General features: G+C 38.5%; 1 protein-coding gene across 1 annotated transcript in view; it reads left to right on the plus strand.

Annotated features, from left to right (window-relative positions):
* TAF3 (TATA-box binding protein associated factor 3) overlaps positions 1–24,949 on the plus strand; it is a 187,526-nt gene extending 162,577 nt beyond the window's left edge. Inside the window, exons 5-7 of the mRNA XM_081091144.1 lie at positions 19,986–20,241; positions 23,088–23,194; positions 24,027–24,949. Coding sequence (XP_080947270.1) covers positions 19,986–20,241; positions 23,088–23,194; positions 24,027–24,141 — 478 coding nt within the window. The 3' untranslated portion in view covers positions 24,142–24,949. The remainder of the gene's footprint in view (positions 1–19,985; positions 20,242–23,087; positions 23,195–24,026) is intronic.
* The last annotated feature ends 2,146 nt before the right edge of the window (positions 24,950–27,095 follow it).

Here is a 27,095-nt window from a genome sequence, read left to right on the forward strand (position 1 = left end):
TAATGATTCTCTCATCATTGATGTGTGTGTCTCTCTCTCTCTACCTTCCTCTCTGAAATCAATAAAAAAATTTTAGCCCAGACCGGTTTGGTTCAGTGGATAGAGCGTCGGCCTGCGGACTGAGGGGTCCCAGGTTTGATTCCGGTCAAGGGCATGTACCTGGGCTGCGGGCACATCCCCAGTGGGAGATGTGCAGGAGGCGGCTGATCGATGTTTCTCTCCCATCGATGTTTCTAACTCTCTCCCTTCCTCTCTGTAAAAAATCAATAAAATATATTTTTTTAAAAATAAAAAATAAAAAAATAAAAAAAATAAAAAAAATTTAAAATACTCGATTATGAAAATTCAAAACAGAAAATAATAAATTAATAAACTTTCACTACCTTATAGATTTAACACCAGAATATTTAATTTTGCCATACTTGCTTGACCTAATCTTTTTTATTTTTCTGAGTAGGGCATTTCTAAGCAAATTCAGCCTAATGTCATTTTACCTCTATATACTTTTATATGCAGCTCTAAAAATATGGTAATTTTCTTGTATAATAACAGTGCCACTATCTACATTAAACATGTGAACAGATTTTCTTTCTATTATCTCATTCCCAGTCCATATTAAGATTTCTCCATTTGTCTCAGTAAGATCTTATGACCACTGGTTTGTTTGAATCAGAGTCTAAATACTTATGTCTCTTGGTGCCTTTTTAAAAATATGTTTTTTAATTGATTTTAGAGAAAGAGGAATGGAGAGGGAGAGAGAGAAACATTGATTGGTTGCCAAACTGCAGTATACAAAGTTGGTGGAGTTGATGCCATATTTACCTCCTGTGGTGATTGTTGAGTTTTGATTTTGGAAAGATCTCTCTCTCTCCCCTACCTCTTTTCCTTATTCTTTTTAATGTTCAGTTTGTCCCATCTTGCTCAATGGGAACTCAAATCCAGTTGTCTTCTGGATTTTAACACATTCCCATTCATCTTTGATCGCTTTCTTACTTTCTGGTATAAATATTCCCAGTTTATCTTATTTATTCTCTGCCACAGACCTGCCTGGAATTAATCATTCCTTCAAGTAAACTTGGTTCCTTTTTGTAAAGAAGGGTTTTTAGGAATCACAATCTGGTTCTAGAGGTGCCCATTGCTAGTAGGAAGTCATTGCTAGGCCTTTACAATAGCCAGAACTAGGAAATAGTTATTTTTGTAAAGAAACAAATTATGAGTTTATACTCATATTTCCAGTTGATAAAACTATTGAATGAAGCTAAAGATTAGATTTTTCTCAGTCTGTTTATTCATAAAATAAACCCACTGTGCATGTCTGACTAAAATGCTGTCCTCCTAATGTCACCTGAAATAACATTTTTTTCAGTGTAACTGTGTCACTAGCATGATATACCTTGAGTTTCATTACCATTTATTTTCAACTTGCAGTTAATTTTAGAAATTCAATTTTCTGAATATGTAAAACTTACTTGACTCCAAAGTTGAAAGAGTGTAAGTCTTGCTTCCATCCCTGTCCCTCTATCTTTACACTTCTTTCCCTGTAGGTTACTATTTTTGTTTATTTTTTTTATTCTAGTATATCTTCTTGTAAATATAAGGAAATGTGCATTATTTATTTTTTAAAATACATTTTTATTGATTTCAGAGAGGAAGAGAGAGGGAGAGAGAGAGAGAGAGAGAGAGAGAGAGAGAGAAACATCAATGATGAGAGAGAATCATTGACTGGCTGCCTCCTGCACGACCCCTACTGGGGATCAAGCCCACAATCCTGGGCATGTGCCCCTGACCAGAATCGAACATGGGACCCTTTGGTCTGCTGGCCAGTGCTCTATCCACTGAGCCAAACCAGCTAGGGCTGTGCATTATTTATTATTTACCTGAGTATTAATGCTCTTTTAGGATATTGTACAGATTTTGAACATTAGACAATAGGAGTATAGTCATTTGGGTTTTGAGTCCTTTGGAAATGAAGATTCTACAAAGGCTATATTTTCCTGCACTTCATGCAATTTGTTCTATTTTTCAAATAGGTCCTCCTGAATTAAAAGATAAAATGTTTGTACTTGATATGTACTTGACTATGACAAGATAAAATATCCATTTTTGTGAGATGATGTAAATATTCAAGAGGCAAGCTATGTGAGCTTGAGTAATTAAATCCATTTACAGCTGTATTGTAATGAATGCCAAAAGTTGAGCTATAAGGATCAAGAATGAGAAGTACTTATTGATTTGAAGAATCAACATACAACTGATTCTCATAATTGTCTTTGGGTATCTGTTCCTTTTAATCAAATGTGAAATATGGAATTGACTGTTACAATTTGCTATTTTAAGTACTGATACCTGTAAAATATGATTTCTCCTAAATTCTGAATATTTATTTTTATACCTGAGATAAATACTTGGTATATCTTCTGCTTTGACATAGCAAATGACCCTAAAACTTAACTTCTTAAAGCAATAAACTTTTATTACTTCTTGCTTCCTGTGGTTTAGAAATTTGGTTGACTAGTCAAGCTGCTGCCCAGGGATAGTTTTTAAAAGTCCAGGTCTAGAGAATGTGCTGTGAGCTCACACACATGGCTGTTGGCAGGAGGCCTCAGTTCCTCACTGGCTGTTGACAGGAGGCCCCAATTGATGGTCATATGGGCCTCTTACTAAGGCAGGTTTGATGTCCTCATGATGTAGCAGCTGGCTTCCCCCAAAGCGAGTGACCTTAACGACAGCACTGTCTCTTACGACCTCACTTGGATGTCCAAACTCCTGTTTTCATGGTATCCGATTAGTCATATGAGTCAGCCTACCCATTCTGTGAGAGGACTACACCAGTGTGCGAAGACTGGAAGGAGGGACCACCAGAAACTGACTACTTCATTTGGGATTAGTATTTCTGAGACTTATAAAGTGAAAGTAAGAAAGCTGGCCCAACTATGCAATTTTAGGGTAATATTATATAGTGAAATTTTAGGGATCTTGTTTTGTTTGTGGTAAGAAGGAGTTAGTTTAAAATACATCATAGGACTCTCATATGGTATTTCATTTTGTTTTGTTTTTGTTTTTTTGTTTTTAATCCTTATCCGAGGATATTTTTCCATTGATTTTTAGGGAGAGTGGGGGAGACAGAGACAGAGAGAGAAACATTGATGCAAGAGAGACACATCAATTGGTTGCCTCCTGCACTCACCCTGACTTGGGCTGGGATGAAGCCTGCAACCGAGGTACATGCCCTTGACTGGAATCAAACTGGGACCTTTCAGTCCACAGGCCAATGCGCTATCCACTGAGCCAAACCTGCTAGGGCTATCTGGTATTTCAAAGGTGCAACCTATTTCTGAAATTGATTAAAATTTTAAATCAGGGGGGGTGGGGAGGAAAAAAGAAAAAAAAAATTTTAAATCAGAAGAAGAAAAGTGAGTTGTGGATTAAGGTACTTATTTTTTTATCGGATTTTTTTTTCTCCCAAACTCTGAAGAACTTCCCTCATCAGAAGTTTATTAAAATTCATGGAGGTGATTACAAGTTTTTAGCTATGGCATCATTTTGTTACCATAGAAAAATGGCTATTCGCCTTTAAGGGTAAATAAGTAAGCCATTGTGAGGGAACTTTTGAACTTTGTATGCAGTTTAGTAGCCACTTATTAGACTCTGATGATTTAGATTACTGGCTTCATAGTGTTTGCACACAATAGCTGGATAATGAGGAGCATTAAACTCCCTGTGCAGACATATCCACATTGTGTTTGCCTCTAACCTCGGAGGCTCTGTGTGGCTGGAGAGGTGAAGATCGGCTATTTATTGACTTGTCACTCTGTGAGTTTGCATTACAGGCCAAGCAACTCATGACCCATTCTGTTTATTTCACTGTTTTGTGGTGGGGAAACAGGTAAAGAAACCCTGCTGAAAATCCTTCCTTCTGCACGTTTTATGAATAACGCCAGTGTTTATAGCAGTTAGGGAGCTCTGATCAAATCCTCCAAAAGATGTAATGTTAGCAGCACAGAGCCATTGTGGAACACAGCTGTGGGCGGTGTTGGTTACTCTGCGAGACTTTCCTTCTTCAACAGAAAGTGCTGGAGGAGAACTTACTATGCAATTAAATAGGAGGGAAAAAGTGATACTTCAGGTGGGAAAATATGAACAAGCAAAACACTGTTTAGAAGAATGCAGCAGTAAAGCTTGGCAAGAAAGGCCAATAACGAATCCAAAATTACTTTTAGTTTATCTCATAAGTGATGAATTATATCATCTTATACTGTTTATATATTTTGGTGTAATATTCAAAGTTGAGGAGATAAAAGAATTATTCATAAAACTGTGCATCTACTTACTACAGAAGTAACTTAGCAGCTTAAATAAAAAACTTTAGAACTCTAGTAAATTTTCTCATGAAATTCAAGAGTTGGGTACTTTAGTGCCTACATGATACCAGTCTAATCTCTGGGAAACAGAAAATTAGGACCTGTTTTGTCTCATCAACACTGAGTACCCACTTTAATGTTTGGCCTTTTGCTATTCAGAAAATTTGAATGACAAATATAGACTTTTAAGGAGTAATTTGATGGAATTGGAGAATATTTGGCATTTTGGAAGAATTATTTTTATTATGTTATTTTCATCCAAATGTCATTTCTCTAAATTGAAAAATAAGATATATACAAGTAGATATTTCTGGGATTTCAGATTCTGCCCATAAAATGAGTTATCAGTCTCTTTATATCCATTGGCTATTGCTAATGCTAAGCCATTCTCAAAGGTACCATTCACAGGCTTTATAAATGAGGGAGAAATCCAAGAAAAATAGAAAGAAAATGAAAGGGGATTGGAAAAGAGTCAGGTAAGGCAAATAATATTCGTTATATGTCCAATATAGCTTAAAATAATTTAAAAGCATTTCCAGACAGCAATTAGGATGAAATCTTAATGACGTGTTTATACCTTCCATTGGTGTGGTAATTATTCTTGTTCTGGGAATCAATAGATGGATGACTAATTAGAATCCATGCCGGTAAACAGAAAGCTCAGTGGTCTTGGAACCCATTAAGTAAGTAGCATGGGAGGAAGGTAGGCAGGAAGGAAAGAATAGGGGAAATTAGCCCATTTTGAAACATTTTAAAATAGACAAAAATACTTAAAAGTCAAATGTTTTTATATAAGCACTAGAGGCCCAGTGCACAGATTCGTGCACCAGTGGGGTCCCTCAGCCTGACCTGTGCCCTCTCGCAATCCAGAACCCCTTTGTGGATGTCAGAGACCTGGTTTTGGCCTGATCTCCACAGGCTAGGCTGAGAGACCCCACCAGGGGAAGAATCTGTGCACTGAGCCTCTAGGATACATATAAGATCTTTGGTTAATCTCTTCCAGCCCTCACCCTCCCCCCTTCCCTGAAACAGATTCATCAGTCTGTTCCATGTTCCATGCCTGTGCATTGAGCATCTGCCCCCTGGTGGTCATTGCATGTCATAGCTACAGATGGCTGGTTGGCCGGTCACTTAGGCTTTTATATATATACTAGAGGCCCGGTGCACAAAAATTTGTGCACTCGGGGGGTAGGGGGGGGGCCTCATCTCGGCCTGTGCCCTCTCGCAGCCTGGGACCCCTCGGGAGATAACGACCTGCTGGCTTAGGCCTGCTTCTGGGTGGCAGAGGGCAGGCCCAATCCCTAGGTGCAGCCCCTGGTCAGGCTCAGAGCAGGGCTGATTGGGGAGTTGGGGCGCCGCCCCCTGTCATGCACAGAGCAGGGCGATCAGGAGGTTGTGATGCCACCCTCAGTCACGCTCAGGGTAGGGCCGATTGGGGGGTTGGGCACCGTCCCCTGTCACACTCAAGGCAGGGTTGATGGGGAGGTTGCGGCGCCACCCCCTGTCACGCACAGAGCAGGGCCAATCAGGGGGGTGGGGCACTGCCCCCTGTCACTCACAGAGCAGGGCCCATCAGGGGGGTTGGGGCTCTGTACCCTGTCACGCACAGAGCAGGGCCAATCAGGGGGTTGGGGTGCTGCCCCCTGTCACGCACAGAGCAGGGCCCATCAGGGGTTTGGGGCACTGCCCTCTATCACCCACAGAGCAGGGCCAATCGGGGTTGGGGCACCACCACTCTCACACTCAGGGCAGGGCCAATGGGGAGGTTATGGCTCTACCCCGTCACACACAGAGCAAGGCCCGTTGAGGGGGTGGGGGGGTTGGGGTGCCGCACCCTGTCACACACAGAGCCGCAGGGCGATCGGGGTTGGGGAGCTCCCCCCATCAGGCAGAGAGCAGGGCTGATCAGGGGGTTGGGGCGCCTTCCCCTGTCATGAACAGAGCAGGGTGGATAGGGAGGTTGTGGCCCCGCCCCCTGTCACACACAGAGCCGCAGGGCGATCAGTGGGTTTGGGCGCTGCCCCCTGTCATGCTGATCCCAGTGCCGGGAGGCCTCGCGGCTCCACTGATCCCGGTGCTGGGAGGCATATTACCCTTTTACTATATAGGGTAGAGGCCTGGTGCATGGGTGGGTGCCGGCTGGTTTGCCCTGAAGGGTGTCCTGGATCAGGGTGGGGGTCCCCACTGGGGTGCCTGACCAGCCTGGGTGAGGGGATGATGGCTGTTTGCAGCTAGTCACACATCCTTCAGGGTGGGGGTCCCCACTGGGGTGACTGGCCAGCCTGGGTGAGGGGATGATGGCTGTTTGCAGCTGGTCACACACCCATCAGGGTGGGGGTCCCCACTGGGGTGCCTGGTCAGTCTGGGTGAGGGGCTGAGGGCTGTTTTCAGGCTGGGGGTGACTGAAGCTCCCAACTGCTCCTTTTTTTCTTTTTTTCTTTTTATTCTGGGCCAGCTTTAGCTTTGAGGCTTGGCTCCAGCTCTTAGGCCTCCGCTGCTGAAAGTAGGTTTCTGGCCTTTGCTTACAATGTTGCGATCCTGCTGGCTGAAGCCGGGCGGACTCAAGCAGGTTTCTGGGGTTTTGTTTAGCTTCTATATTTGTTACATAGTTGCTTAGAGTTGCAGCTCAGAGGCCTGCAGCGGCAGGCGGGGAACGTTGGAGTCCTCCGTCACTGAAGCAAGCAAGCCTCATGTTAGTTTCAAGCTGCCTGGCTGCCATCTGCCATCTTGGCTGGCAGTTAATTTGCATATCTTGCTGATTAGCCAATGGGAAGGGTAGCAGTCATAGGCCAATTACCATGTTTCTCTTTTATTAGATAGGATATAGATTCTCTGCAATATTAGACATTAAGCTTATTAAAGTTGGTGAATATGTGATCAGACACTGTGTCTAATACTGCAAATAAGCCCTAACCAGTTTAGCTCAGTGGATAGAGTGTCAGCCTGCATATTGAAGGGTCCTAGGTTCAATTCCAGTCAAGGGCATGAACCTTGGTTGCAGGCACATCCCCAGTAGGGGGTGTGCAGGAGGGAGCTGATTGATGTTACTCATCAGTGTTTCTAACTCTCTATCCCTCTCCCTTCTTCTCTGTAAAAAAATCAATAAAATATATTTTTTTTAAATACTGCAAATAATTCAAAGACCAGTAAGATACACACCGTACTTCTAAGAAATGTACTACCTAATGTGGATGATAATGACAGATATGCAAATAATTAGGGTACAGTGCAACCATGGATGTTATATTTCTTTGAAAAGACCCAAGACTCTGAACCAACCTTAATATCTAAAGGCTGTTCAAATGATCATTTTAGTTATGTACAAAACTAGCATAGTTTTTTTTGTTTTTGTTTTTAATTTTTTTTTTGATTAAGTTATTACATATGTGTCCTTATCCCCACATTACCCCCTATCCCCCCCACTCATACCCTCACCCCCCTGTTGTCTGTGTCCATTGGTTAGGCCTATATGCTTGCATATAAGTCCTTTGGTTGATCTCTCCCCCTTACCCCCACCCTCCCCTACCTTCCCTCTGAGGTTTGACGGTCTGATCGATGCTTCTCTGTCTCTGGATCTGTTTTTGTTCATTATATTCCATAAATGAGTGAGATTATGTGATATTTATCTTTCTCTGACTGGCTTATTTCACTTAGCATAATGCTTTCCAGTTCCATCCATGCTGTTGCAAATGGTAGGAGTTCCTTCCTTTTTACAGCAGCATAGTATTCCATTGTGTAGATGTACCACAGGTTTTTAATCCACTCATCTACTGATTGGCACTTAGGCTGTTTCCAAATCTTAGCTATTGTAAATTGTGCTGCTATGAATCTAGGGGTGCATATATCCTTTCTAATTGGTGTTTCTAGTTTCTTGGGATATATTCCTAGAAGTGGGATCACTGGGTCAAATAGGAGTTCCATTTTTAGTTTTTTGAGGAAACTCCATACTATTCTCCACAGTGGCTGCACCAGTCTGCATTCCCACCAGCAGTGCACAAAGGTTCCTTTTTCTCCACATCCTCGCCAGCACTTGTCGTTCGTTGATTTGTTGATGATAGCCATTCTGACAGGTGTGAGGTGGTACCTCATTGTCGTTTTGATTTGCATCTCTCAGGTTATTAGTGACTTTGAACATGTTTCCATATGTCTTTTGGCGTTTTTTCTGTCTTCTTTTGATAAGTATCTATTTAGGTCCGTTGCCCATTTTTTGATTGGGTTGTTTATCTTCCTTTTGTTAAGTTGTATGAGTTCCCTGTAAATGTTGGAGATTAAACTCTTATCGGTGATAACATTTGCAAATATGTTCTCCCATGCAGTGGGCTTTCTTGTTGTTTTGTTGATGCCTTTTATTTCTTCTTATTGTCTGTGCAAAGCTTTTTATTTTGATGTAGTCCCATTTGTTTGTTTTTTCTCTTTAGTTTCCATTGCCTTAGGAGTGGTATCAGTGAAGAAATTGCTTCGGCATATGTCTGAGATTTTGCTGTCTGTGGATTCCTCTAGTATTTTTATGGTTTCCCGTCTTATGTTTAAGACCTTTATCCATTTTGAGTTTATTTTAGTGTATGGTGTAAGTTGGTGGTCTAGTTTCATTTTTTTGCATGTACCTGTCCAATTTTCCCAACACCATTTATTGAAGAGGCTGTCTTGACTCCATTGTATATTCATGCCTCCTTTGTTGAATATTAATTGAACATAGTGGTTTGGGTCCATTTCTGGATTCTCTATTCTATTTCATTGATCTGTATGTCTGTTCTTATGCCAGTACCAGGCTGTTTTGAGAACAGTGGCTTTGTAATACAGCTTGATATCTGGTATTGAGATCCCACCTACTTTTTCTTCTTTCTCAGGATTGCTGCAGCTATTTGGGGTCTTTTTATTCCAGATGAATTTTTGGAAAGTTTGTTCTAGGTCTGTGAAATATGCCGTTGGTATTTTAATGGAGAGTGCATTGAATCTATAGATTGCTTTGGGTAGTATGGACATCTTGATGATGTTGATTCTACCAATCCATGAACACGGTATGTTCTTCCATCTGTTTATTTCTTCCTCTATCTTCTTTTTCAGTGTCCTGTAGTTTTCTGCGTATAGGTCTTTTACCTCCTTAGTCAAGTTTATTCCTAGGTATCTTAATTTTTTTGGTGCCATGGTAAATGGGATTGCATTTTTAGTCTCTCTTTCTATAATTTCATTATTGGTGTATAGAAATGCCATAGATTTCTTGGTGTTAATTTTGTATCCTGCTACATTGCTGAATTCATTTATTAAGTCTAATAATTTTTTGATGGAGTCTTTAGGGTTTTCTATGTACAGTATCATGTTATCTGTGAATAAGGACAGTTTTACTTCTTCTTTTCCAATTTGGATGCCTTTTATTTCATTTTCTTGTCAGATCGCAATGGCTAGTACTTCCAGTACTATGTCGAACAGGAGTGGTGAGAGTGGGCATCCCTGTCTTGTTCCTGTTCTTAGGGGAAATGGTTTTAGTTTTTGCCCAGTGAGTATGATGTTGGCCGTTGGTTTGTCATATATGGCTTTTATTATGTTGTAGTATGATCCTTCTATTCCCACCTTGCTGAGCGTTTTTATCAAGAAAGGATTGTTGGATTTTGTCAAATGCTTTTTCTGCATCAATTGATATGACTCTGTGATTTTTATCTCTCAATTTGTCCATGTGATGTATCACGTTTATTGATTTGTGGATATTGTACCATCCTTGCATCCCTGGGATAAATCCTACTTGGTCATGGTGTATGATCTTTCTGATGTACTGCTGGATCCGATTTGCTAGAATTTTGTTGAGGATTTTGGCATCTATGTTCATGAGGGATATTGGCCTGTAATTCTCTTTCACTGTGTTGCCTTTATCTGGTTTTGGTGTTAGGGTGATGCTGGCTTCATAGAATGAACTTGGAAGTGTTCCTTCCTCTTGAATTTTTTGGAATAGTCTGAGGAGGGTAGGTTTTAGTTCTTCCTTGAATGTTTGGTAAAACTCCTCTGTGAAGCCGCCTGGCCCCAGGCTTTTGTTTGCTGGAAGCTTTTTGGTGACTGCTTCAATTTCTTCCATAGTTATCGGCCTATTGAGATTTTTAGAATCTTCCTGATTGAAAAACTAGCACAGTTTATTTGGTTCTCCTCACTTGACCCTTTTCTTATTGATCTCTGCTAGTGATGATACACTAAGTTTAGATATACTAATTGAGTAGTTTTTTTATTTAGCTTGGGACTTTTATTCCACAAGTTTACAGCTAGGCTATGATCAACATTTGTCTGGAAGACTTTAGCCAAGTCATCATATTTTTCCAGTAATTTATTAAATTATAACATATGTACATACAGAAAAGTGAACAAGTTATAAATGTACAAATCAACCCATTGTTTGAAAATTCCCAACAAAATGTAAGATGTGTGACACTTGTGACAAGTGTTTTTAATTTATTCTTTGGTTGTTGTTGTTAATTATAGATAAACCAAAAGGAAAAAAACATGTACTAGGTGTACCGGTTAATAATGCGTATTTTTTTTTTCAATAGATGGAGTTACACATATGTTGATATATACTTGATTTGATATGTATGCTATTTTGTTGTATTGACAGCAAGCTTCAAAACTTCATATGTCAAATTTTCTGAAGGTGTTAACATCATAGATATTTTTACACTTAAAAATGTCAAATTTCATGCTAAAAAAGAGCATTTGCAGGAAGTTTTAATTCATTACTTTATTTTGAAGAAAAAGTTATCATATACTTCAGGTAGCTTATGGTGAACATGCTCCATCTCAAGATACTTGTGAACGCTGGTTTCAATGCTTTAAAAGTGATGATTTCGATGTGAAAGACAAAGAATGTCCAGGTCAACCGAAAAAGTTTGAAGACCAACAATGACAAGCATTACTGGGTGAAGATGCGTGTCAAACTCAAAAACAACTTGCAGAAAGATTAAACGTTGTTCAGCAAACAATTTCTGATCATTTATAAGCAATGGGAAAGATTTTAAAGGAAGGAAAATGGGTGCCACATCAACTGAATGAAAGACAAATGGAAAACCAAAAAGTCATCAGTAAAATGTTGCTTCAACATTACAAAAGAAAATCTTTTTTGCATCGAATTGTGACTGGCAATGAAAAGTGGATTTATTTTGAGAATCCCAAATGCACAAAATCATGGGTTGATGATCCAGGTCAACCATCAACACCGACTGCAAGACCAAATCGCTTCGGAAAGAAGACAATGCTCTGCGTTCGATGGGATCAGGAAGGTGTGGTGTATTATGAGCTTCTAAAACCAGATGAAACTGTTAATACTGATCGCTACTGACAACAAATAATCAATTTGAATCATGCTTTGATCGTGAAATGCCCAGAATGTTCTAGAAGACATGGCAAAGTAATTTTGCTTCATGGTGACGCACCATCACACACTTCAAAACCAGTTAAAGACACGTGCAAAGATTTTGCCTGGGAAGTATTAACCCATGTGCTGTATTCACCAGAACTTGCTCCTTCAGATTACCACTTGTTCTGATTTATGACACACGCACTTTTTGAGCAGCACTTCAAAACATGCGAAGAATTGGAAAACTGGGTCTCTGAATGGTTTGCCTCAAAACAAGAAAAGTTCTATTGAGACAGTATCCACAAATTACCTGAAAGTTCTATTGAGACAGTATCCACAAATTACCTGGGGAAATGTGTAGCTAGCGATGGACATTACTTTGAATAAAGCACTTTTGATGCTTCTCTTGAAATTATCGTGTTTTCTTTGATTACAAAATCCGCTATTATTAACCGGTACATCTAGTATAGAGCCAATTTCTGGGCATTTTTGGTGTATTTTTTTAACTTTTCTAAGTACATATTCACTCATTCTTGTTTGCTTTTGCTTTTTCCCTACAAAATTGGACCCTATTATATATACTATCCATAACCATTTGGGGGCATATATACGTGTATATATTTAGTGTGTGTGTCTGTGTATCTGTGTGTGTATTATGACTTCAAATGACAACATAGTATTTTCTTAATTCTCCTATTTTGGGATAGTTTAAATAATTATAGTCATTCTAATTTTTTGTTTTTTTGCAATTATAAACAATACTATAAATAATGTTCTTTAGCCCTGGCCAGTGTGGCTCTGCTGATTGGAGTGTCTTCCCTTCCATCAAAAGGTTCAATTCCCAGTCAGGACATATACCCAGGTTGTGAGTTTGATCCCCAGTCAGAGAGTGTATGGGAGGCAATTGATCAGTGTTTTTCTCACATAAATGTTTCTTCTCTCTCTTTTTCTCTCCCTTCCTCTCTCTAAAAAATCAATTGGAAAAAATCCTCTAGATTAATCCTATATAATAAAGAGCTAATATGCAAATGATCATCACGCCCTCACACCATCACACTGTAATGGCTCAGACACTCAACACTGGGGAGAGAGGAATGGGGACCATCCAGGCACAAATGAGCTCGTGAGAGAGGAATGGGGACCGGCCAGGCTATGGCCCAGGAGAGGGATAAGCCACCTACCCTGTGGTCCCCGGTACCTGCGGCTGCGGCTGCTGCCCAGGCGAAGCCGGCCCAGGTCCTAGGTGCCTGCGGCCAGCCAGAGGGAGGGAAGACTGGGTCCCGGGTGCTTGCAACCAGCCAGAGGAGGGAATTCTGGGTCCCAGGTGCGGAGCAAGGCAGAAGTGGTTTGGGGCAATCAGGCCAGCAGGGGAGCAGTTAGGGTGATCAGGCCAGTAGGGGCGATCAGGCAGACAGGCAAGCAGTTAGGAGCCAGCAGTCCTGGATTGCAAGAGGCAGTCGGACATCCCCAAGGGGTCCCAGATTGGAGAGGGTGCAGGTTGGGCTGAGGGACACCCCTCCGCACCCCTATGCACAAATTTTGTGTACCGGGCCTCTAGTAAATAAATAAAGTTTTTTACCCCGTGTCTTTGCATAGCTACCTATTTTCTCAGGATAGATTTCTAGATGGGAAATTGCTGGTCAAAACTTGGACATTTTTAAGGTCTTGGTAATCATTCAGAAATACTGTGCCAACCACCCCTCCCATAATCCCATCTTGACATGCACTGGGTATTAAAATTAAATATGTTCAGATTCATGAGGTTCTTACTAAATGCCAGGTACCATGTTAAATGCTGAAGATACAGAAGTAAAATGACTTTCCATTCCTTTGAGGAACTACCAGTATAGTTGGGATAACAAATATATGTACAGACTATTCAGTTATTCTTCAGCCTTTTGAAATTTGGTCAATTTTTTTCAATGTATTCTTGAAAAGTAAGTATTCTGTATTTGTTGAATGGTTTTAAAATGTCCATTGGGTCAATTTTATTATTTTTGTTACTTTGTTCAAACTATATCTTTCCTGGTTTTTGACTGCATACTTTGTCAGTTACAGAGAGATAGATGCAGGGGTCCTCAAACTTTTTAAACAGGGGGCCAGTTCACTGTCCCTCAGACCGTTGGAGGGCCGGACAATAGTTTAAAAAAAAAAACTATGAACAAATTCCTATGCACACTGCGCATATCTTATTTTGAAGTAAAAAAACAAAATGGGAACAAATACAATATTTGTATTTGCATGTGGCCCGCAGGCCATAGTTTGAGGACCCCTGAAGCATCTCCAATTATACTTGTGGATTTGTCTGTTCTTACAGTTTTGGTTTATATATTTTAAGAATGTATTTTTTAAAATATGTTTTTACTGATTTTAGAGAAAGAGGAAGGGAGAGAGCTAGAGAGAAAAACAGGGATAAGAGAGAAACATCGACTGGCTGCCTCCTGCCCGCCCCCTACTAGGGGACTGAGCATGCAACCTGGTCATGTGCCCTGACCAGGAATTGAACTGGTAACCTCTTGGTTCCTGAGTCGACACTCAAGCACTGAGGCACACAGACTGGTCAACAGTGTATTCTTAAGGACATTCATATTTTAAATTGTTTTATCTTCCTGGCACATTGGAACCTTTTATCATTATGATTATGAAATAACTTTCATCATCACTGATAGCCCTTGCCTTAAAGGCTGTTTGAGGGTATGACTTTTTTTGTCCTTGTATTGCTCTTTTCCTAGCATCTTAATTTTTTCATTTCTGTTGCTTAGATGAGTCTCATAAATAGCAAGAGTTGGGTTTTATTGTTTTACACAATCTGACAACCAAATTATTTAGACCATTTATATGATATAATTATTGAGATTATGAGTTAAAATCCACCTTGTTTGGGGCTTTCTCTTTGTCTTAGTGTTCTATGTTTCTTTTTCTCTCCTTTCTTTCCTTCTATCAGATTGGGTTATTTTTTATTATTCTATTTTTCTCCACACTGCTTTAGAAGTTATTACATATACTTTGTTCATAATTTTTACATGGTTACCCTAGAAATTACTATATTTAAAGTTAACAGCTTTACATCTCCTTCCAGATAATAGACATTGGAACATTTTAGCATGACTTACCCCCTCCTGGTTAATATAGTATTATATCTATATATTTTATATTTTTTATCATTCCACAATATATTATTATTGCTGTTTCTTTTAGTCAATGTCTGTTTAACTTACCAACATCTTTGTCATTCTTTGTTGCATCTTAGACCTTCTGATGGGATCACCTTGTCCTGAAGTGCTTTCTTTAGAACAGAGGTGCTCAGAGTGTGGTGCATTCGTCCCTGGAATGTACACTTTTTAAATAGTTTGTGAGATAAAGTGGAAAGTAATGAAATAGGAAGTACTCATAAAACACTTTCACTAAATATGAGAGTTGTTTGAGGAAAAGCATTTGTGTGATTAAGTTGCAAACTGAACTAGCTGCTTTTCTCACATATTTTTTTTTGCTTGAAAGAGTAACTGACAAGCTGGTTATTTAGACTTGGATATTTAGCCAACATTTTCTCAAAAAAGAACACAGTAAACCTGTTATTTCAAAGGAAATATTGAGAGCATTTGTTATAAATTATAAAATTAAGCTTTTAGTGAAAATTAGAATTTTAGAAAACATCTCATTACAAGTTGACAGTTCCTCAACACATTAAGAAAATTTGATGAGATGATGGTGACACCAACAAATGTCATTTTTTCATCTTGTATCATGAAATGTGTAAATGTTTGGAAGATCTACATAATTTCATCAACCAACATTCCAAATGACTGGTGCATGATATTACAAAACCATGTATGGGTAAAAAAAATATCTATTCAAAATGCTAGACATAGCAATGGATCTTAATGTAACAGAATATGGTTTCAGATTGTACATTGCAGCTACCTTTTAAGAAACTACCACATGTTGCATTTTGGTGCTGTATCAAAGAAGAATTTACACAATTATCTGAAAAGGCCACTAAAATACTCCTCCCTTCTCCAGCTACATATGCATACATTAAAAAGATTTGCAAAAATATTAAATAGTGGCCAGTCTTCTCACAAAATAGTTTTGTCTTGAAAAACATACTTACTTTTCATTAAAAAAAAAAGTTATCTGTCAGCGTGTAATGGGTTTATTATTGCTGGTTTTATTTTTTATATATTTTTTTATTGATTTCAGAGAGGAAGGGAGAAGGAGAGAGAGTTAGAAACATCAAGGATAAGAGAGAACAGAACCTCTTGCACGTCCCACACTGGAAATCAAGCCCGCAACCCAGGCATGTGCCCTGACCGGGAATTGAACCTGGTTCATAGGTCAACACTCAACCACTGAGCTACACTGGCCCGGGCTGTTACTGCTAGTTTTAAATTAATTACTAGATCATTACTTTTTAGTTTCTGTTTCAATTTTAATATGGTAGATATTCACAAATGAAACATACATAAAAATTACTTAGGTTTTTCAATTTTTTAAGAATGTAAAAATGTAAAAAAAATATTGAGATCGCTACTTTAGAATTTCTTGTAGTAAGAGTCCACTGGTTTCGAATCCTCGGGTTTTGCTTGCCTGAAATGCCTTTATTTTATCCTTATTCTTGAAAGATGTTTCTAAAGACAAACTTTATTTTTCTTCAGCACATTGAAGATGTATTCCACTGTTTTCTAAATTCATCATTGCTGTTGAGAAATCAGCTGTAATATGTTTCTTCTTCGAAAGTAATTGTTCTTAGAGTGTAAGCCCACAGACTGAAGGGTCCTGGACTTGATTCCTGCCAAGAGCAAGTACCTTATTTGTAGGGTCAATACCCGGTCCTGGTTGAGGTGCATGCAGGAGTCAACCAATCGATGTGTTTCTCTCACATCTATGTTTCTCTGTCCGTCTCTCCCCTTCCCTTCCACTCTCTCTAAAACTCAATGGAAAAAAATTTCCGGGGGTGAAGATTAATGGAAAGAAAGTCATTGTTCTTTTTTTCCCTCTGGCTGCTTTTCAGACTTTTCTCTTTGTGATGTTTTCATTTCACTCTGACATGTCTATTTATCTTGCCTGGGGTTTGTTAGGTGTCTTAAGTCTAAGGATTGGTATCTTGCATCAGTTCTATAAAAGTCTTAGATATTCCTTGTTAACATTTTACCTTTGCCCCTTTCTCTCTAGTATTATGATTAAACTTGTACTAATTAGACTTTTTAATTGTATTCTCTTTGCCTCTCAAGGCTAGGTTCTACATTATTTCCTCTGTCTTACTATTCAGTTTCTAATTCTCCCATCCATTAAGTTTTACACTTCATTTACTACATTTTTTTACATTTCTATAAAGTCTGTTATCTTCAAATTTACTAGGTCACCCTTTATACCCTCCTATTACCTGCCAATAATTTCAATCTTTGCCTTTTATTTTTTAAGCATTGTAAGTAGAGTGGTTTTGTAGTTGATAGTTCTAGGGTCTATGTCATGATCATTATGAGTCTCTTTATATTGTCTGTTATTTTTTCTGCTTCTCCCTGAGGCTGCCTTGCCTCCTTGTATGTCTGGTTATCTTTCATTATCTGCTGCTTTTTTTCTTAAATAATTGTCTGTGTTAATAATATTAATAATATTTCCTCTCAGGATGATTTGTGCTGGGTATCTGGGCACATTACGAGTCCAAATGACTTGAAATATTACATAGTGCCCTGGACCACCAGAGCTGAGAATTCATGAGATTCTCATTCGTCCTTACCTAATTGGTGTAGCCTGTTGGGAGTCCTTAATGTGGGGAGGAGTTCTTTTAGACTTTACACTTTGGCAGTCCCTGGCCTTTGGAACCTATCCTCTTTATCAAAACCAAAGATCAGATTTGCCTTATGAGCAAATACCCTCAGGCAAAACATCTGTGTTCTACTTACCTCTGAGTTCCTGCATTTTCTTTAGTTTTGTTTCCAGCACCCATGTTTTAAACTCTTATGGGAAATTGCCTCCGCAAATAGTGTGTTTTAAATTTTTAGCCTAACCATAAAAATAAAGAATGCTTGCATTATAGATATTAATGCAATAAATATAGTAATAACTCATATATAAGGCAACACTCATTCAGTAAGCATCAAGGGTCGGTGCCGTATTAGTTAAGATCACAGGTTCTGAAATCAGACTGCCTGGGTTTAAATTTTGGCTCTGCCACACAGCAGTCTACTAATCTCTCTGTGCCTAGATTTCTTCATCTACAAGAGGAAAATAATGACAGTGCTTACCTCATTTGGTTGTTATGAGGATCAAGTGAGATAAGGCAAGTAAACATTTAGCATAGTGCCTGGTATTCATTTGGCTTTCAAGTGCTTAGAGCAGTTGGGTACTTAGTAAGTGTTCAATAGATATTCACTATTATTTATGTTACCCATTTATTATTTTCTGGTCTTTGACTATATTCAAGTTCAGAAGGTATCACACACTTGCATGAAACAAGTGGAGAGTAAACAGCATTAGTTATTTGCTTCCATAACAATGGCATTTTTTGAAATAATTTAATGTCTTAAAAATCTTCTGATCAGATTAGCAAAAAATCATGCTTTTTAGTGGAGGTGGTCTGAGAAAATGGAACTATGCAGGCTGATAATGGTGGTGCTAGGGGTTGTCATGCATAAGAACCATGAATATATTGCTGGTGCTAACACATTTGTATATAGTGTTTGACATGTTTCTCTGTGTTCAGGTTCTCACTAAAACTCTCAGAAGCAGCTATATTTATTTTCACTTTGTTGATCAGAAAAGCAAGGCCTAGATAATTGTGCAACAGTAGGAAGAGATAATTTGGTGCAGTTATTTTAGAGAGCAGCTTGGGATTCCTAGTCAAGGTAAAAGGTGCATACTCTGTGACCCCTGTAGTTTTATCTAGGACTGTAGTCTTGGGAAACTCTTGAATGTATTTACAGTTAGCATATAATATGTACAAGGCAGTATGTCCTACACTCAGTAGGGCAATGAGCAAAAGTCCCTTGACTTACCCATACCATGCAATACCATTTAACAAGTACAATAAATAATATTGATCATATGTATCAACATGGGTAAATCAAGAGACTTAAAACTAAGTGGGCAACTAATAGATAAATAAATAAATTCTGGAGATCTAATGCACAGCATAGAGATTATCTTCAACATTACTGGATTATACACATCAGAATTGCCAAGACTAGATCTTAATAGTTCTGAACACAACAAGAACTGATAATTATGTGGCATGGTAAAGGTATTAGCTAATGCCACTGTACTAGTCATATTACAGTATTACAATAATATCAAACCAACACATTGTACATCTCCTACGTACACAATGTTACATGTCAATTATATCTCACACAAAAAACTGAGAAAAGCTAGTTGCGAGAAATAAATATAATTTGATATTGTTTGTATAGTTGAAGCACATAAACCAGTAGTACAGTGTGTATTGTTTATGAGTACCCACGAAGGCAGAAAAGATACAACGAACAAACTTACAAAAACAAATGTGCCAGCTTGCGGAGAGTGTTTACTCTGGAGGAGCGAGGGAGAGAGACCTGAAGCACATATGGCAGAGGGCTAATGTCTTGGCTGTTACCTAAGCTGTCTGTTTTCTCTGTGCTTGAAATGATTTTTTTTTTCAAGTAAAGGAACTCGTAAAAAAAAACAAAGAAGAAGAAGAAGAAAGCTGTGGAATCAAAAGATCATGGTTCAAAGCCTGCCATCCATTTACCCAGTTTCTTTCTCTCTCTAATCCTGTTTCCTCATCTATAAAATGGGATCACTATAACTTCTTTGAAGTTGTTGTGAGAACTAGATGAGATTATATATATAAAGTACCAAGTATAATATCTAATTTCTTATAGGCACTCAGTGCATCATATTTTTAAATAACTTACCCAAGGTCTCATAGCTAGCCTGTGTCAGACCTAGAATTTGAATGTAGATATCCTGACTCTGAGTCCAGTGCTCCTTCCACTGCATGAGTTCTGTGAATAAGATATTGTTAATGAAGAGACAGATCCTCATTGCACAGCTCTAGTTATTAGTTGGCAACCTCACCAGGAAAGGGGCTAGAACTGCTCTTCTCCTCCCATCCCCCAGAGAACATATGTGACTCTTGAATAAGTTGAGAGGTGAATGGGTGAAGGGCCTTGAACTCAGGTCTGTAGCTATCTCTGGACTCTTCAAAAAAGTATTTTGCGACTAGAAGAAAGTTACTTTGTAATAATGTTTTAAAATATTTAGTTTGATTCAGCTGTTCTGTTTTGACTTTTCCTTTTCTCTTTTGTTGACAGTGTCATCAGCAAAGTGGTTCCAGCCCCCGAGGCTAAGCCAGCTCCTTCTCTGAATAGACCCAAGACCCCACCACCAGTGTCAGTCCCAGCCACTGTGCCAGTGCATGTCACTCCTGCCCCAGTGCCTTTGCCACTCCTTGCACAGTCCACCTCGTCCCCCGCTTTGATGCCATCCCCGTCCCCTGCCATCTCTGGAGCCGGAAGTTCAAAAGCCCCTGTCCGGAGTGTGGTAACGGAGACCGTCAGCACTTATGTGGTACGCAGCATTTATTTTATAGCATTTTTTTTAAGTCACTTAAAAGCTTACTCTTTTATCATGAAAATGTTTTCAATTAAAAAGCAGTGTCATATGTATCATTATTGAATTTCAGAGGCAATTCTTTATGACTGGAAAGATATTTTCATTGCATTTTCAAGCTTTTGGCAGAAAAGTATTGTATTTCAATGTTCGCATATTTAGTCTTCATAAATAATGTCAAAGCATTGTTTTTCTTTATATTGTTTTAGAATATGATTATATACATATATACAACAGTATCAGTGTATAAATATAGAGAATAATAGTTATATTTAAATCTCACACTGAATTTTTTGATCAAGCAATTAAATTATTCACTTAAGAGTATAATTTATATAATATATACAGATCTTATGGGCCAGCTACTGTTTCTGAGTAACAGCACTAATTATAGTATGTCATTGGCTAAGGTCCAGAATATACCAGGCTTGCATAATAAATGAAAATGAACTTCTAGACCACAGAGCTCTTTGAGTATACAGTGTGTCTTCAGATGTCAAAACTCACCTTGTTGAGTTCAGCAACTGACATGGCCTTGACCACCAAATACTCTATATACAGACTGTGACCTAAAAGCCTAGTGATAGCTCGAATCTTTTCAAGTAGATATGATTGAAAAGTGGTGGGGTAGGATTCATGATAGTTGTTATAAATCATGCAAATATTATATTTTTAAGGCATTTTGGAAGGAAATTTCAACAAGTCATTTTATATTGGAGGCACTATAATGATTCAGAGGATAAAAATCTCGAAAGTATTGAGAGAGGATATAAAGATCTGGAAAATTAACAGAAAAGTATTAAATTGGCTATTTAAGACAAAAATGGAAGATGTGATACAAAAATCTGTGATCATCAAATTGGTCCATTTGCCCAGCCAGCATGGTTCAGAAGGTCAAGGTTCAATTCCCGGTCAGGCCACATGCCCAGGTTGTGGGTGTGAACCCCAGTGGGGTGTGTGCAGAAGGCAGCCAATCGGTGATTCTCTCTCTTTATTGATGTTTCTATCTCTCGCTCCTTCTCCCTTCATCTCTGAAATCAATAAAAGTATACTTTTAAAAAATTGGTCCATTTAAGGGCCAATTGCTATAGGTGTTTAATTGAGGCCACGTCACTGCAAGGCAGGTTGATCAGGAAAGATTTTGTTTAACCTCCATTTCTTCATCTGTAATGAAGGGGTTTATGGTAGACTAGATTATCACTAGATTATAACTATTATCTATATCACTAGATTATAGTTTGTTCTAGCCCTAAAATTTCTGGTTCTCCAGTGGATTTTTGAGGCTTACTCTTTGAAGATGGATCAGATTTACATAGACATGTGGATGAAAAGCCTTCTGTCTCCTAAGAGACATTTTGTAGACTGAGAACAAGAAGTGTGATTTGGAGGAAAGATACAGTCTGTAGAGCAGAACAGCTGATTTTGTCACTGCGCACTAGTGTGACTTTTCCATAGCTCCAGTCTCCCCATTTTTAACCTATCCAAGGGTTGTTTTAAGATGATTAGATGAAGCAGATGTTTGGAAGAACTTAGTAAGCTGTCAAGTGTTCAGTATTAGTTATTAGGGATGCTATGGCACATTCCTCTTGTAGCAATAGAGTCATGGCCTTCTAATTTCAAGACAGGTCAACTAGCAGCAGGACTGGCCATGCATGGCAGCTTCAGGGCATAGGATCTGGACTGGTCTTAACCATAGACAGCTGGCATGTGGTAACTGGTGGTTCTCTCCCCTTGAAATTAGAGAGGGCTGAGTCAGAGATGTAGCTGCCCACAGCTTTCTTTAGGAAGCTTTCCTATGAACACAACTGTCTTTGTGAGACTCGTTAAAACATGGCAGGCCTTAAAATAGCACATCACTAGACTGAAACAGCTATGCCCCCAATACACCCTTACACACAAAGAAAGCCCTTTCTTTTTGCATTTCTATTCAGTGTTATATTTGAAAGTGAAGGAAGGAACCATACTTTACAAAATAAACTGAATGAAATTATATGCTGTGTTATTGTGAAAACTTGAAAATTAGCATTTAGTTGTTGCTGTTTTTGAATACCCATCATAGAATTGTTTCTTCCAAATTGGTTGGTTAATGTGGAATTTGAGGAAGTGGAATAATTAGGGATGTGTCTTATTTAGAACCGGTAAGTTAAGTAAACTCACAAGCACATCATCTTTGTAGAAAAATAATATTTAAATGTGTAGTTCTTTGGCTTCATGAGTTCCTTATTTCATTTGCCCTTTAGTGATTGTACTTTGCTGAAAATGTCATAAAGGGAATGGAAAGTTACTTAGTAACAACTCTTTTATATCCTTGATCTTATCAGCTAGTTCAGGAGAAGGGTTTGGCTAATAAGTAATAAGGTGATACATGCACTAATGGCTGTACATATGAATTCCATGCCTGTGAATGCGACTGAGGAACTACATATGGTTGAGCTCTATAGTTCAAAAATATCAGTTGTTATTGCCATAAAGACCCTAATTATTAAGAACTGTGTTTACAGGATTTTTTTTTAGATAAAGGTGGCTATAGGATATGTTGTTCACAGAAGTTATTATAAAATGCTTTTTTTAAATGACTTAAAGAAAAGAGTTTAAAATATTCATGAGAAATGATCCCAGAATGGTGATGCTCATGGTCATGACTTTAATAAATTGTTAACTACTTTTTTTTGGTTTAATATGTCGGTGTATTAGGTTCACAGTATAAAGTAATCACTCTTATCCTGCCCTCTTTTTGGTTCTTTTCCCCCATTCCATCTTTGTTTGCACACCCTCCCCTCCCTCAACCCCATTTAAAACTTCAGATCCGAGATGAGTGGGGCAATCAGATCTGGATCTGCCCTGGATGCAACAAGCCTGACGATGGGAGTCCCATGATCGGCTGTGATGGCTGCGATGACTGGTACCACTGGTGAGTACTCCAAGCATCAATGAGTGCCAGTCACTCCCTTGGGGCGACACTCTGCAGAGCAGATTATTGACTTTGGTCCGTCTTGGATTGTCTCCCCTTCCGGTGCTGTCCTCAGAATCATGTACAGGGCAAAAATCACTGAGCCAATAAAATGTAATTAATTTTAAAAATCAGGTCTTTGGACTATTGTTATTCAACCTAAATTCTGAATATTTTGCTTAACTTAAATATCCTTCTAATGGAAAAGAGATATAGGGATCCCCCTTTCCTTTCCTTCTAGTAATTTTCTGTAAAGAGCTGCTAAGCTTCATAGTACCATTGAGATAACCCCTTTGTAAACATTCAGAAACTGCAGAAATAAAGGGACAGCTAGCTTATCTGCTTTTACTTCTCTACTACTGCTCCCCACTACCAAAGAAATGCTACCAAAATGTATGCAAATAATCTCATTTTATCTTTAAAATATCAGATATAAAAAGATAGAAATTCATTAAGTCACATGATATATGATAGGTATAAGAGAAAAACAAAGCCATTGCTCAGAAGAATTATACTAGTTGTAGCTGAAAGGATAAGTGGGCTAATTAATTTCTCCACTAGGGCCTATAAAAGGGGCATTATGTAATGTAATCATCCTTTTGCCCAACAATAGTACTATATAAATTAGAGTTCTTTGGTTTGGATTTCTGGTGAATATACCATAGACTTAAAATTTCATTTAATTATTTAAAAGTATTTAAGAACATAGAAAGTGTGTGTGTGTGTGTGTGTGTGTGTGTGTACATGTATATGTATAACTTATTTATCCAAAACCCTTTTTCTTAACATGTAGGCCCTGTGTTGGATTAATGGCTGCACCACCAGAAGAAATGCAGTGGTTCTGTTCCAAGTGTGCCAACAAGAAGAAGGATAAGAAGCACAAAAAGAGGAAGCATCGGGCACATTGACATCTGCAGCACGGACCAGTGGCGTGGCCTCGGGGCTCCTTTCCTACCACTTCAGATGGGGATCCATGAAACTCTGCTGTCCCATCAACCGCTAAGTTCCTGTGGATGAGGAATCTCGGGAGACCGAGGACAAGAGAACTACAGCGTCCACTCTGGATGCTTCCCTCTGGAACATACTGGCCTATGGCCACATAATGGTGTGACGGAAGGAAACTCAAGTACAGGTGTGGCACGAGGACTGCCGGGCCTTCATTTTTCTATTACCAGTGACAAGTATTAATAAAAAGACCATAATCTTCCCTTCTGATTTTCTTTATTCTCTCCAGGGCCTTTTCATGAAGGTATTAGATGACAAGATGATGTGTAAACCACCTTGGCTGTAATTTAAGGATGATATCATTAGGCTGTATACAGTTTTCAACTTCTTTCCCTCTGTAGTAAGATAATCATAATAACATAAACGAAAACTCCAGTTGGAGTATTGGTAAATATTTTTGTGATAAAAGTTTATGAAGCTTCCCCTCCTCCCATTTTTAGTATTAACATGTAAAATGTTCAGGCTTTTGTGAAATACCTTATATTTTTTAAGAAAAAGGTTTCTATCATGTCCTTTTTGCTCTCATGCAAATTATTTTTGTTAACTCACACTTTCTGTCTTTGTTGCATTCTAACTTTGCCCTTCTTTAAACTGCTGGTGTTCTTCTCACTGCTTATACATTTCATCAACTTGTATAAAAACTCCTCAGACTAGAAGATCTCCTCTTGTGTAAATAATAAATATTTATGAAGTAGTTATTTTTAAAATTTTTATCGTGTTTAATTCTGGCTTTCTCTGTAATCCACTGTGATTTCAGCCATGTCTGTAATTACTGCTGTACATAAGTAAAGAAGGCTAGAAAACAGAGCCATAGTTGGAAGTTACCTACCTTGAGCTGAACCTGCACAGTGCCCACAACACGGTGGGAAAGGGCCCTAGCAGTTAGAAGGAAAGCACGGCAATTTAGACTTGCAGTTCATTATTTGAAATTGGTTTGTTTCTGTAAATTTCTTTGACTTTTATTAAAGGACATGTAGATTCCTCAAAAGTAAAGAAAAAAAAACAAAAAACATTCTGTAGCATTTTGTGTTTATATTGTTTTATTTCTGCAAATCTGTTCATTAATATTGTGATTTAAGGCTGTAATGAAGAATATTAAGAATTTTTAAAAAAAACTCATCAAATTTCAGGGTATCACAAAACTTTATTATATTACTATACTGCCCACTATTTATTATATGTTATAGATATCAGTTATAAACCAAATATTTTATTTTTAATGTAAAACATCAAATTTTATTAACATATTTTAGCAACTTTGGAATAAATATGGACTTTTACTTGATTTTGAAATAATCCCAATTTGGGCCAGTGTAATGGATATCTTAAATGCTAGAGTATGGGCATTGAGCCTAATTCAAATATATTAATAGAAATTGTGATTTTTTTAATGCCAAGTAAATTGATATTAGTGTATGAATTAGTCATATTTTAAGACCTATTATGTGTTTAGAGAAATGAGGTTTTCTGCCATGAATGTTAAATTGCAAGTCAGTGGAAATGGAGTAGCCCTTTTAAGAGTACAGTATTTCATTGCCGTCCTTGTTCTAGAAGCCAACTTTTTCTACCCCTACCAGAAAAACAAAGCATCTATGTTAAGATACATGTTTTTGTTTTATTAATTTGAGATCATTCTAAATACTTGATACAATATTTTCACATGCACAAATATACCCGTTAGTGCTTTTTGGAAAGTGAAGAGGGGTGGGGAAGTGCAAAATAAAGATTATTGGCTATTTCATAGTTTGCTTTTCCATTTTCTTTATTTAGGATTTAGTTCCTTGAGGCATGGTCAGTGGGTCTAAAGTTGCCACGTTTAAGTGAGCCGGTCTGAAATAATAATGGAGGTGCCTATATTTAACTTTTCTCCCAATCCTACTGAGAGGCTTCAGCCCTTACTACATTGAAGGAATTTCAATCAGTTTGTCCCTTGCTATTTCATGGTTGCTTTCCTAAATCCAGTTCATGATTTTATAAATGGCCTTTGCAGTAATAAAACCAAAGAATCATTTTCAGGGGGCTGGATAGCTCAGGGGATTAGTAATGGAATACAGAGCCTTTCCCCTCCAGGTCAGTGAGTTGAATCCAGTCCAGGTCACTAGAGACCCAGAGTTGTTACCACCTTCTGACTGTTCAGTGGCCTGTGTAAGATGGACTGGTGGTCTCCGTCTCCACTGGATGGCTGTCTGTGCACCAACGGAAGTTCAAGAAGCTGCAAAAAGAAATGTAGATTCAAAAATAAAACACCTGTGTTACAAAACAAAGTGAAAAGCTTGGGCATAGTCATTCTCCACAAAGTAATTCTGGAGAAAAAGAGCAGCTTACCAATGCCACAGGCATGACAGAGAATAGACAGGACTGACTGTCCTTAGTGAAGTCAAACAAAACAGGGAAAGACAAGGCCGGTATTGGACGAGGGGAGAAAGGTATTTTGGAAAAGATGACTTCATGAGGAGAAAAACTTTAGGGGGCCCAAGCAATAAGAAGAAAATGGGTTTTGGCTTTTGAGGGAGAAGGAAATCACAGAGCAGCAGAAACCTGAGGCACTACTGTGACTGAGAAAATCTGATGGAAAGGAATGGAAAGTATTCCCCTTGGGAGTGGTAGACGCCGTCCAGTTGTCAGTAAACCCGCAGACTATTTTCACTTACACCAGCACTATCGCCTGACCTTAGCATCAATACTATAAAGAGACGTAGTTAGGGAAAAAACTGGCCTGGCTAGTGATTTTATTGTAGGAGGTGGCATTTAAGAAACAGACGCCCTCCCTCCCAGGAAACAGAAACTCCTGGTGAGTGAATCTGTCTTCCAACCCCTGTGTAGCTGGCAAAACATGATTTCTATGACTGACACTGTG

The sequence above is a fragment of the Myotis nattereri genome, assembly GCF_964212035.1.
Source record: "Myotis nattereri genome assembly, chromosome: 1".
Taxonomy (NCBI): Eukaryota; Metazoa; Chordata; class Mammalia; order Chiroptera; family Vespertilionidae; genus Myotis; species Myotis nattereri.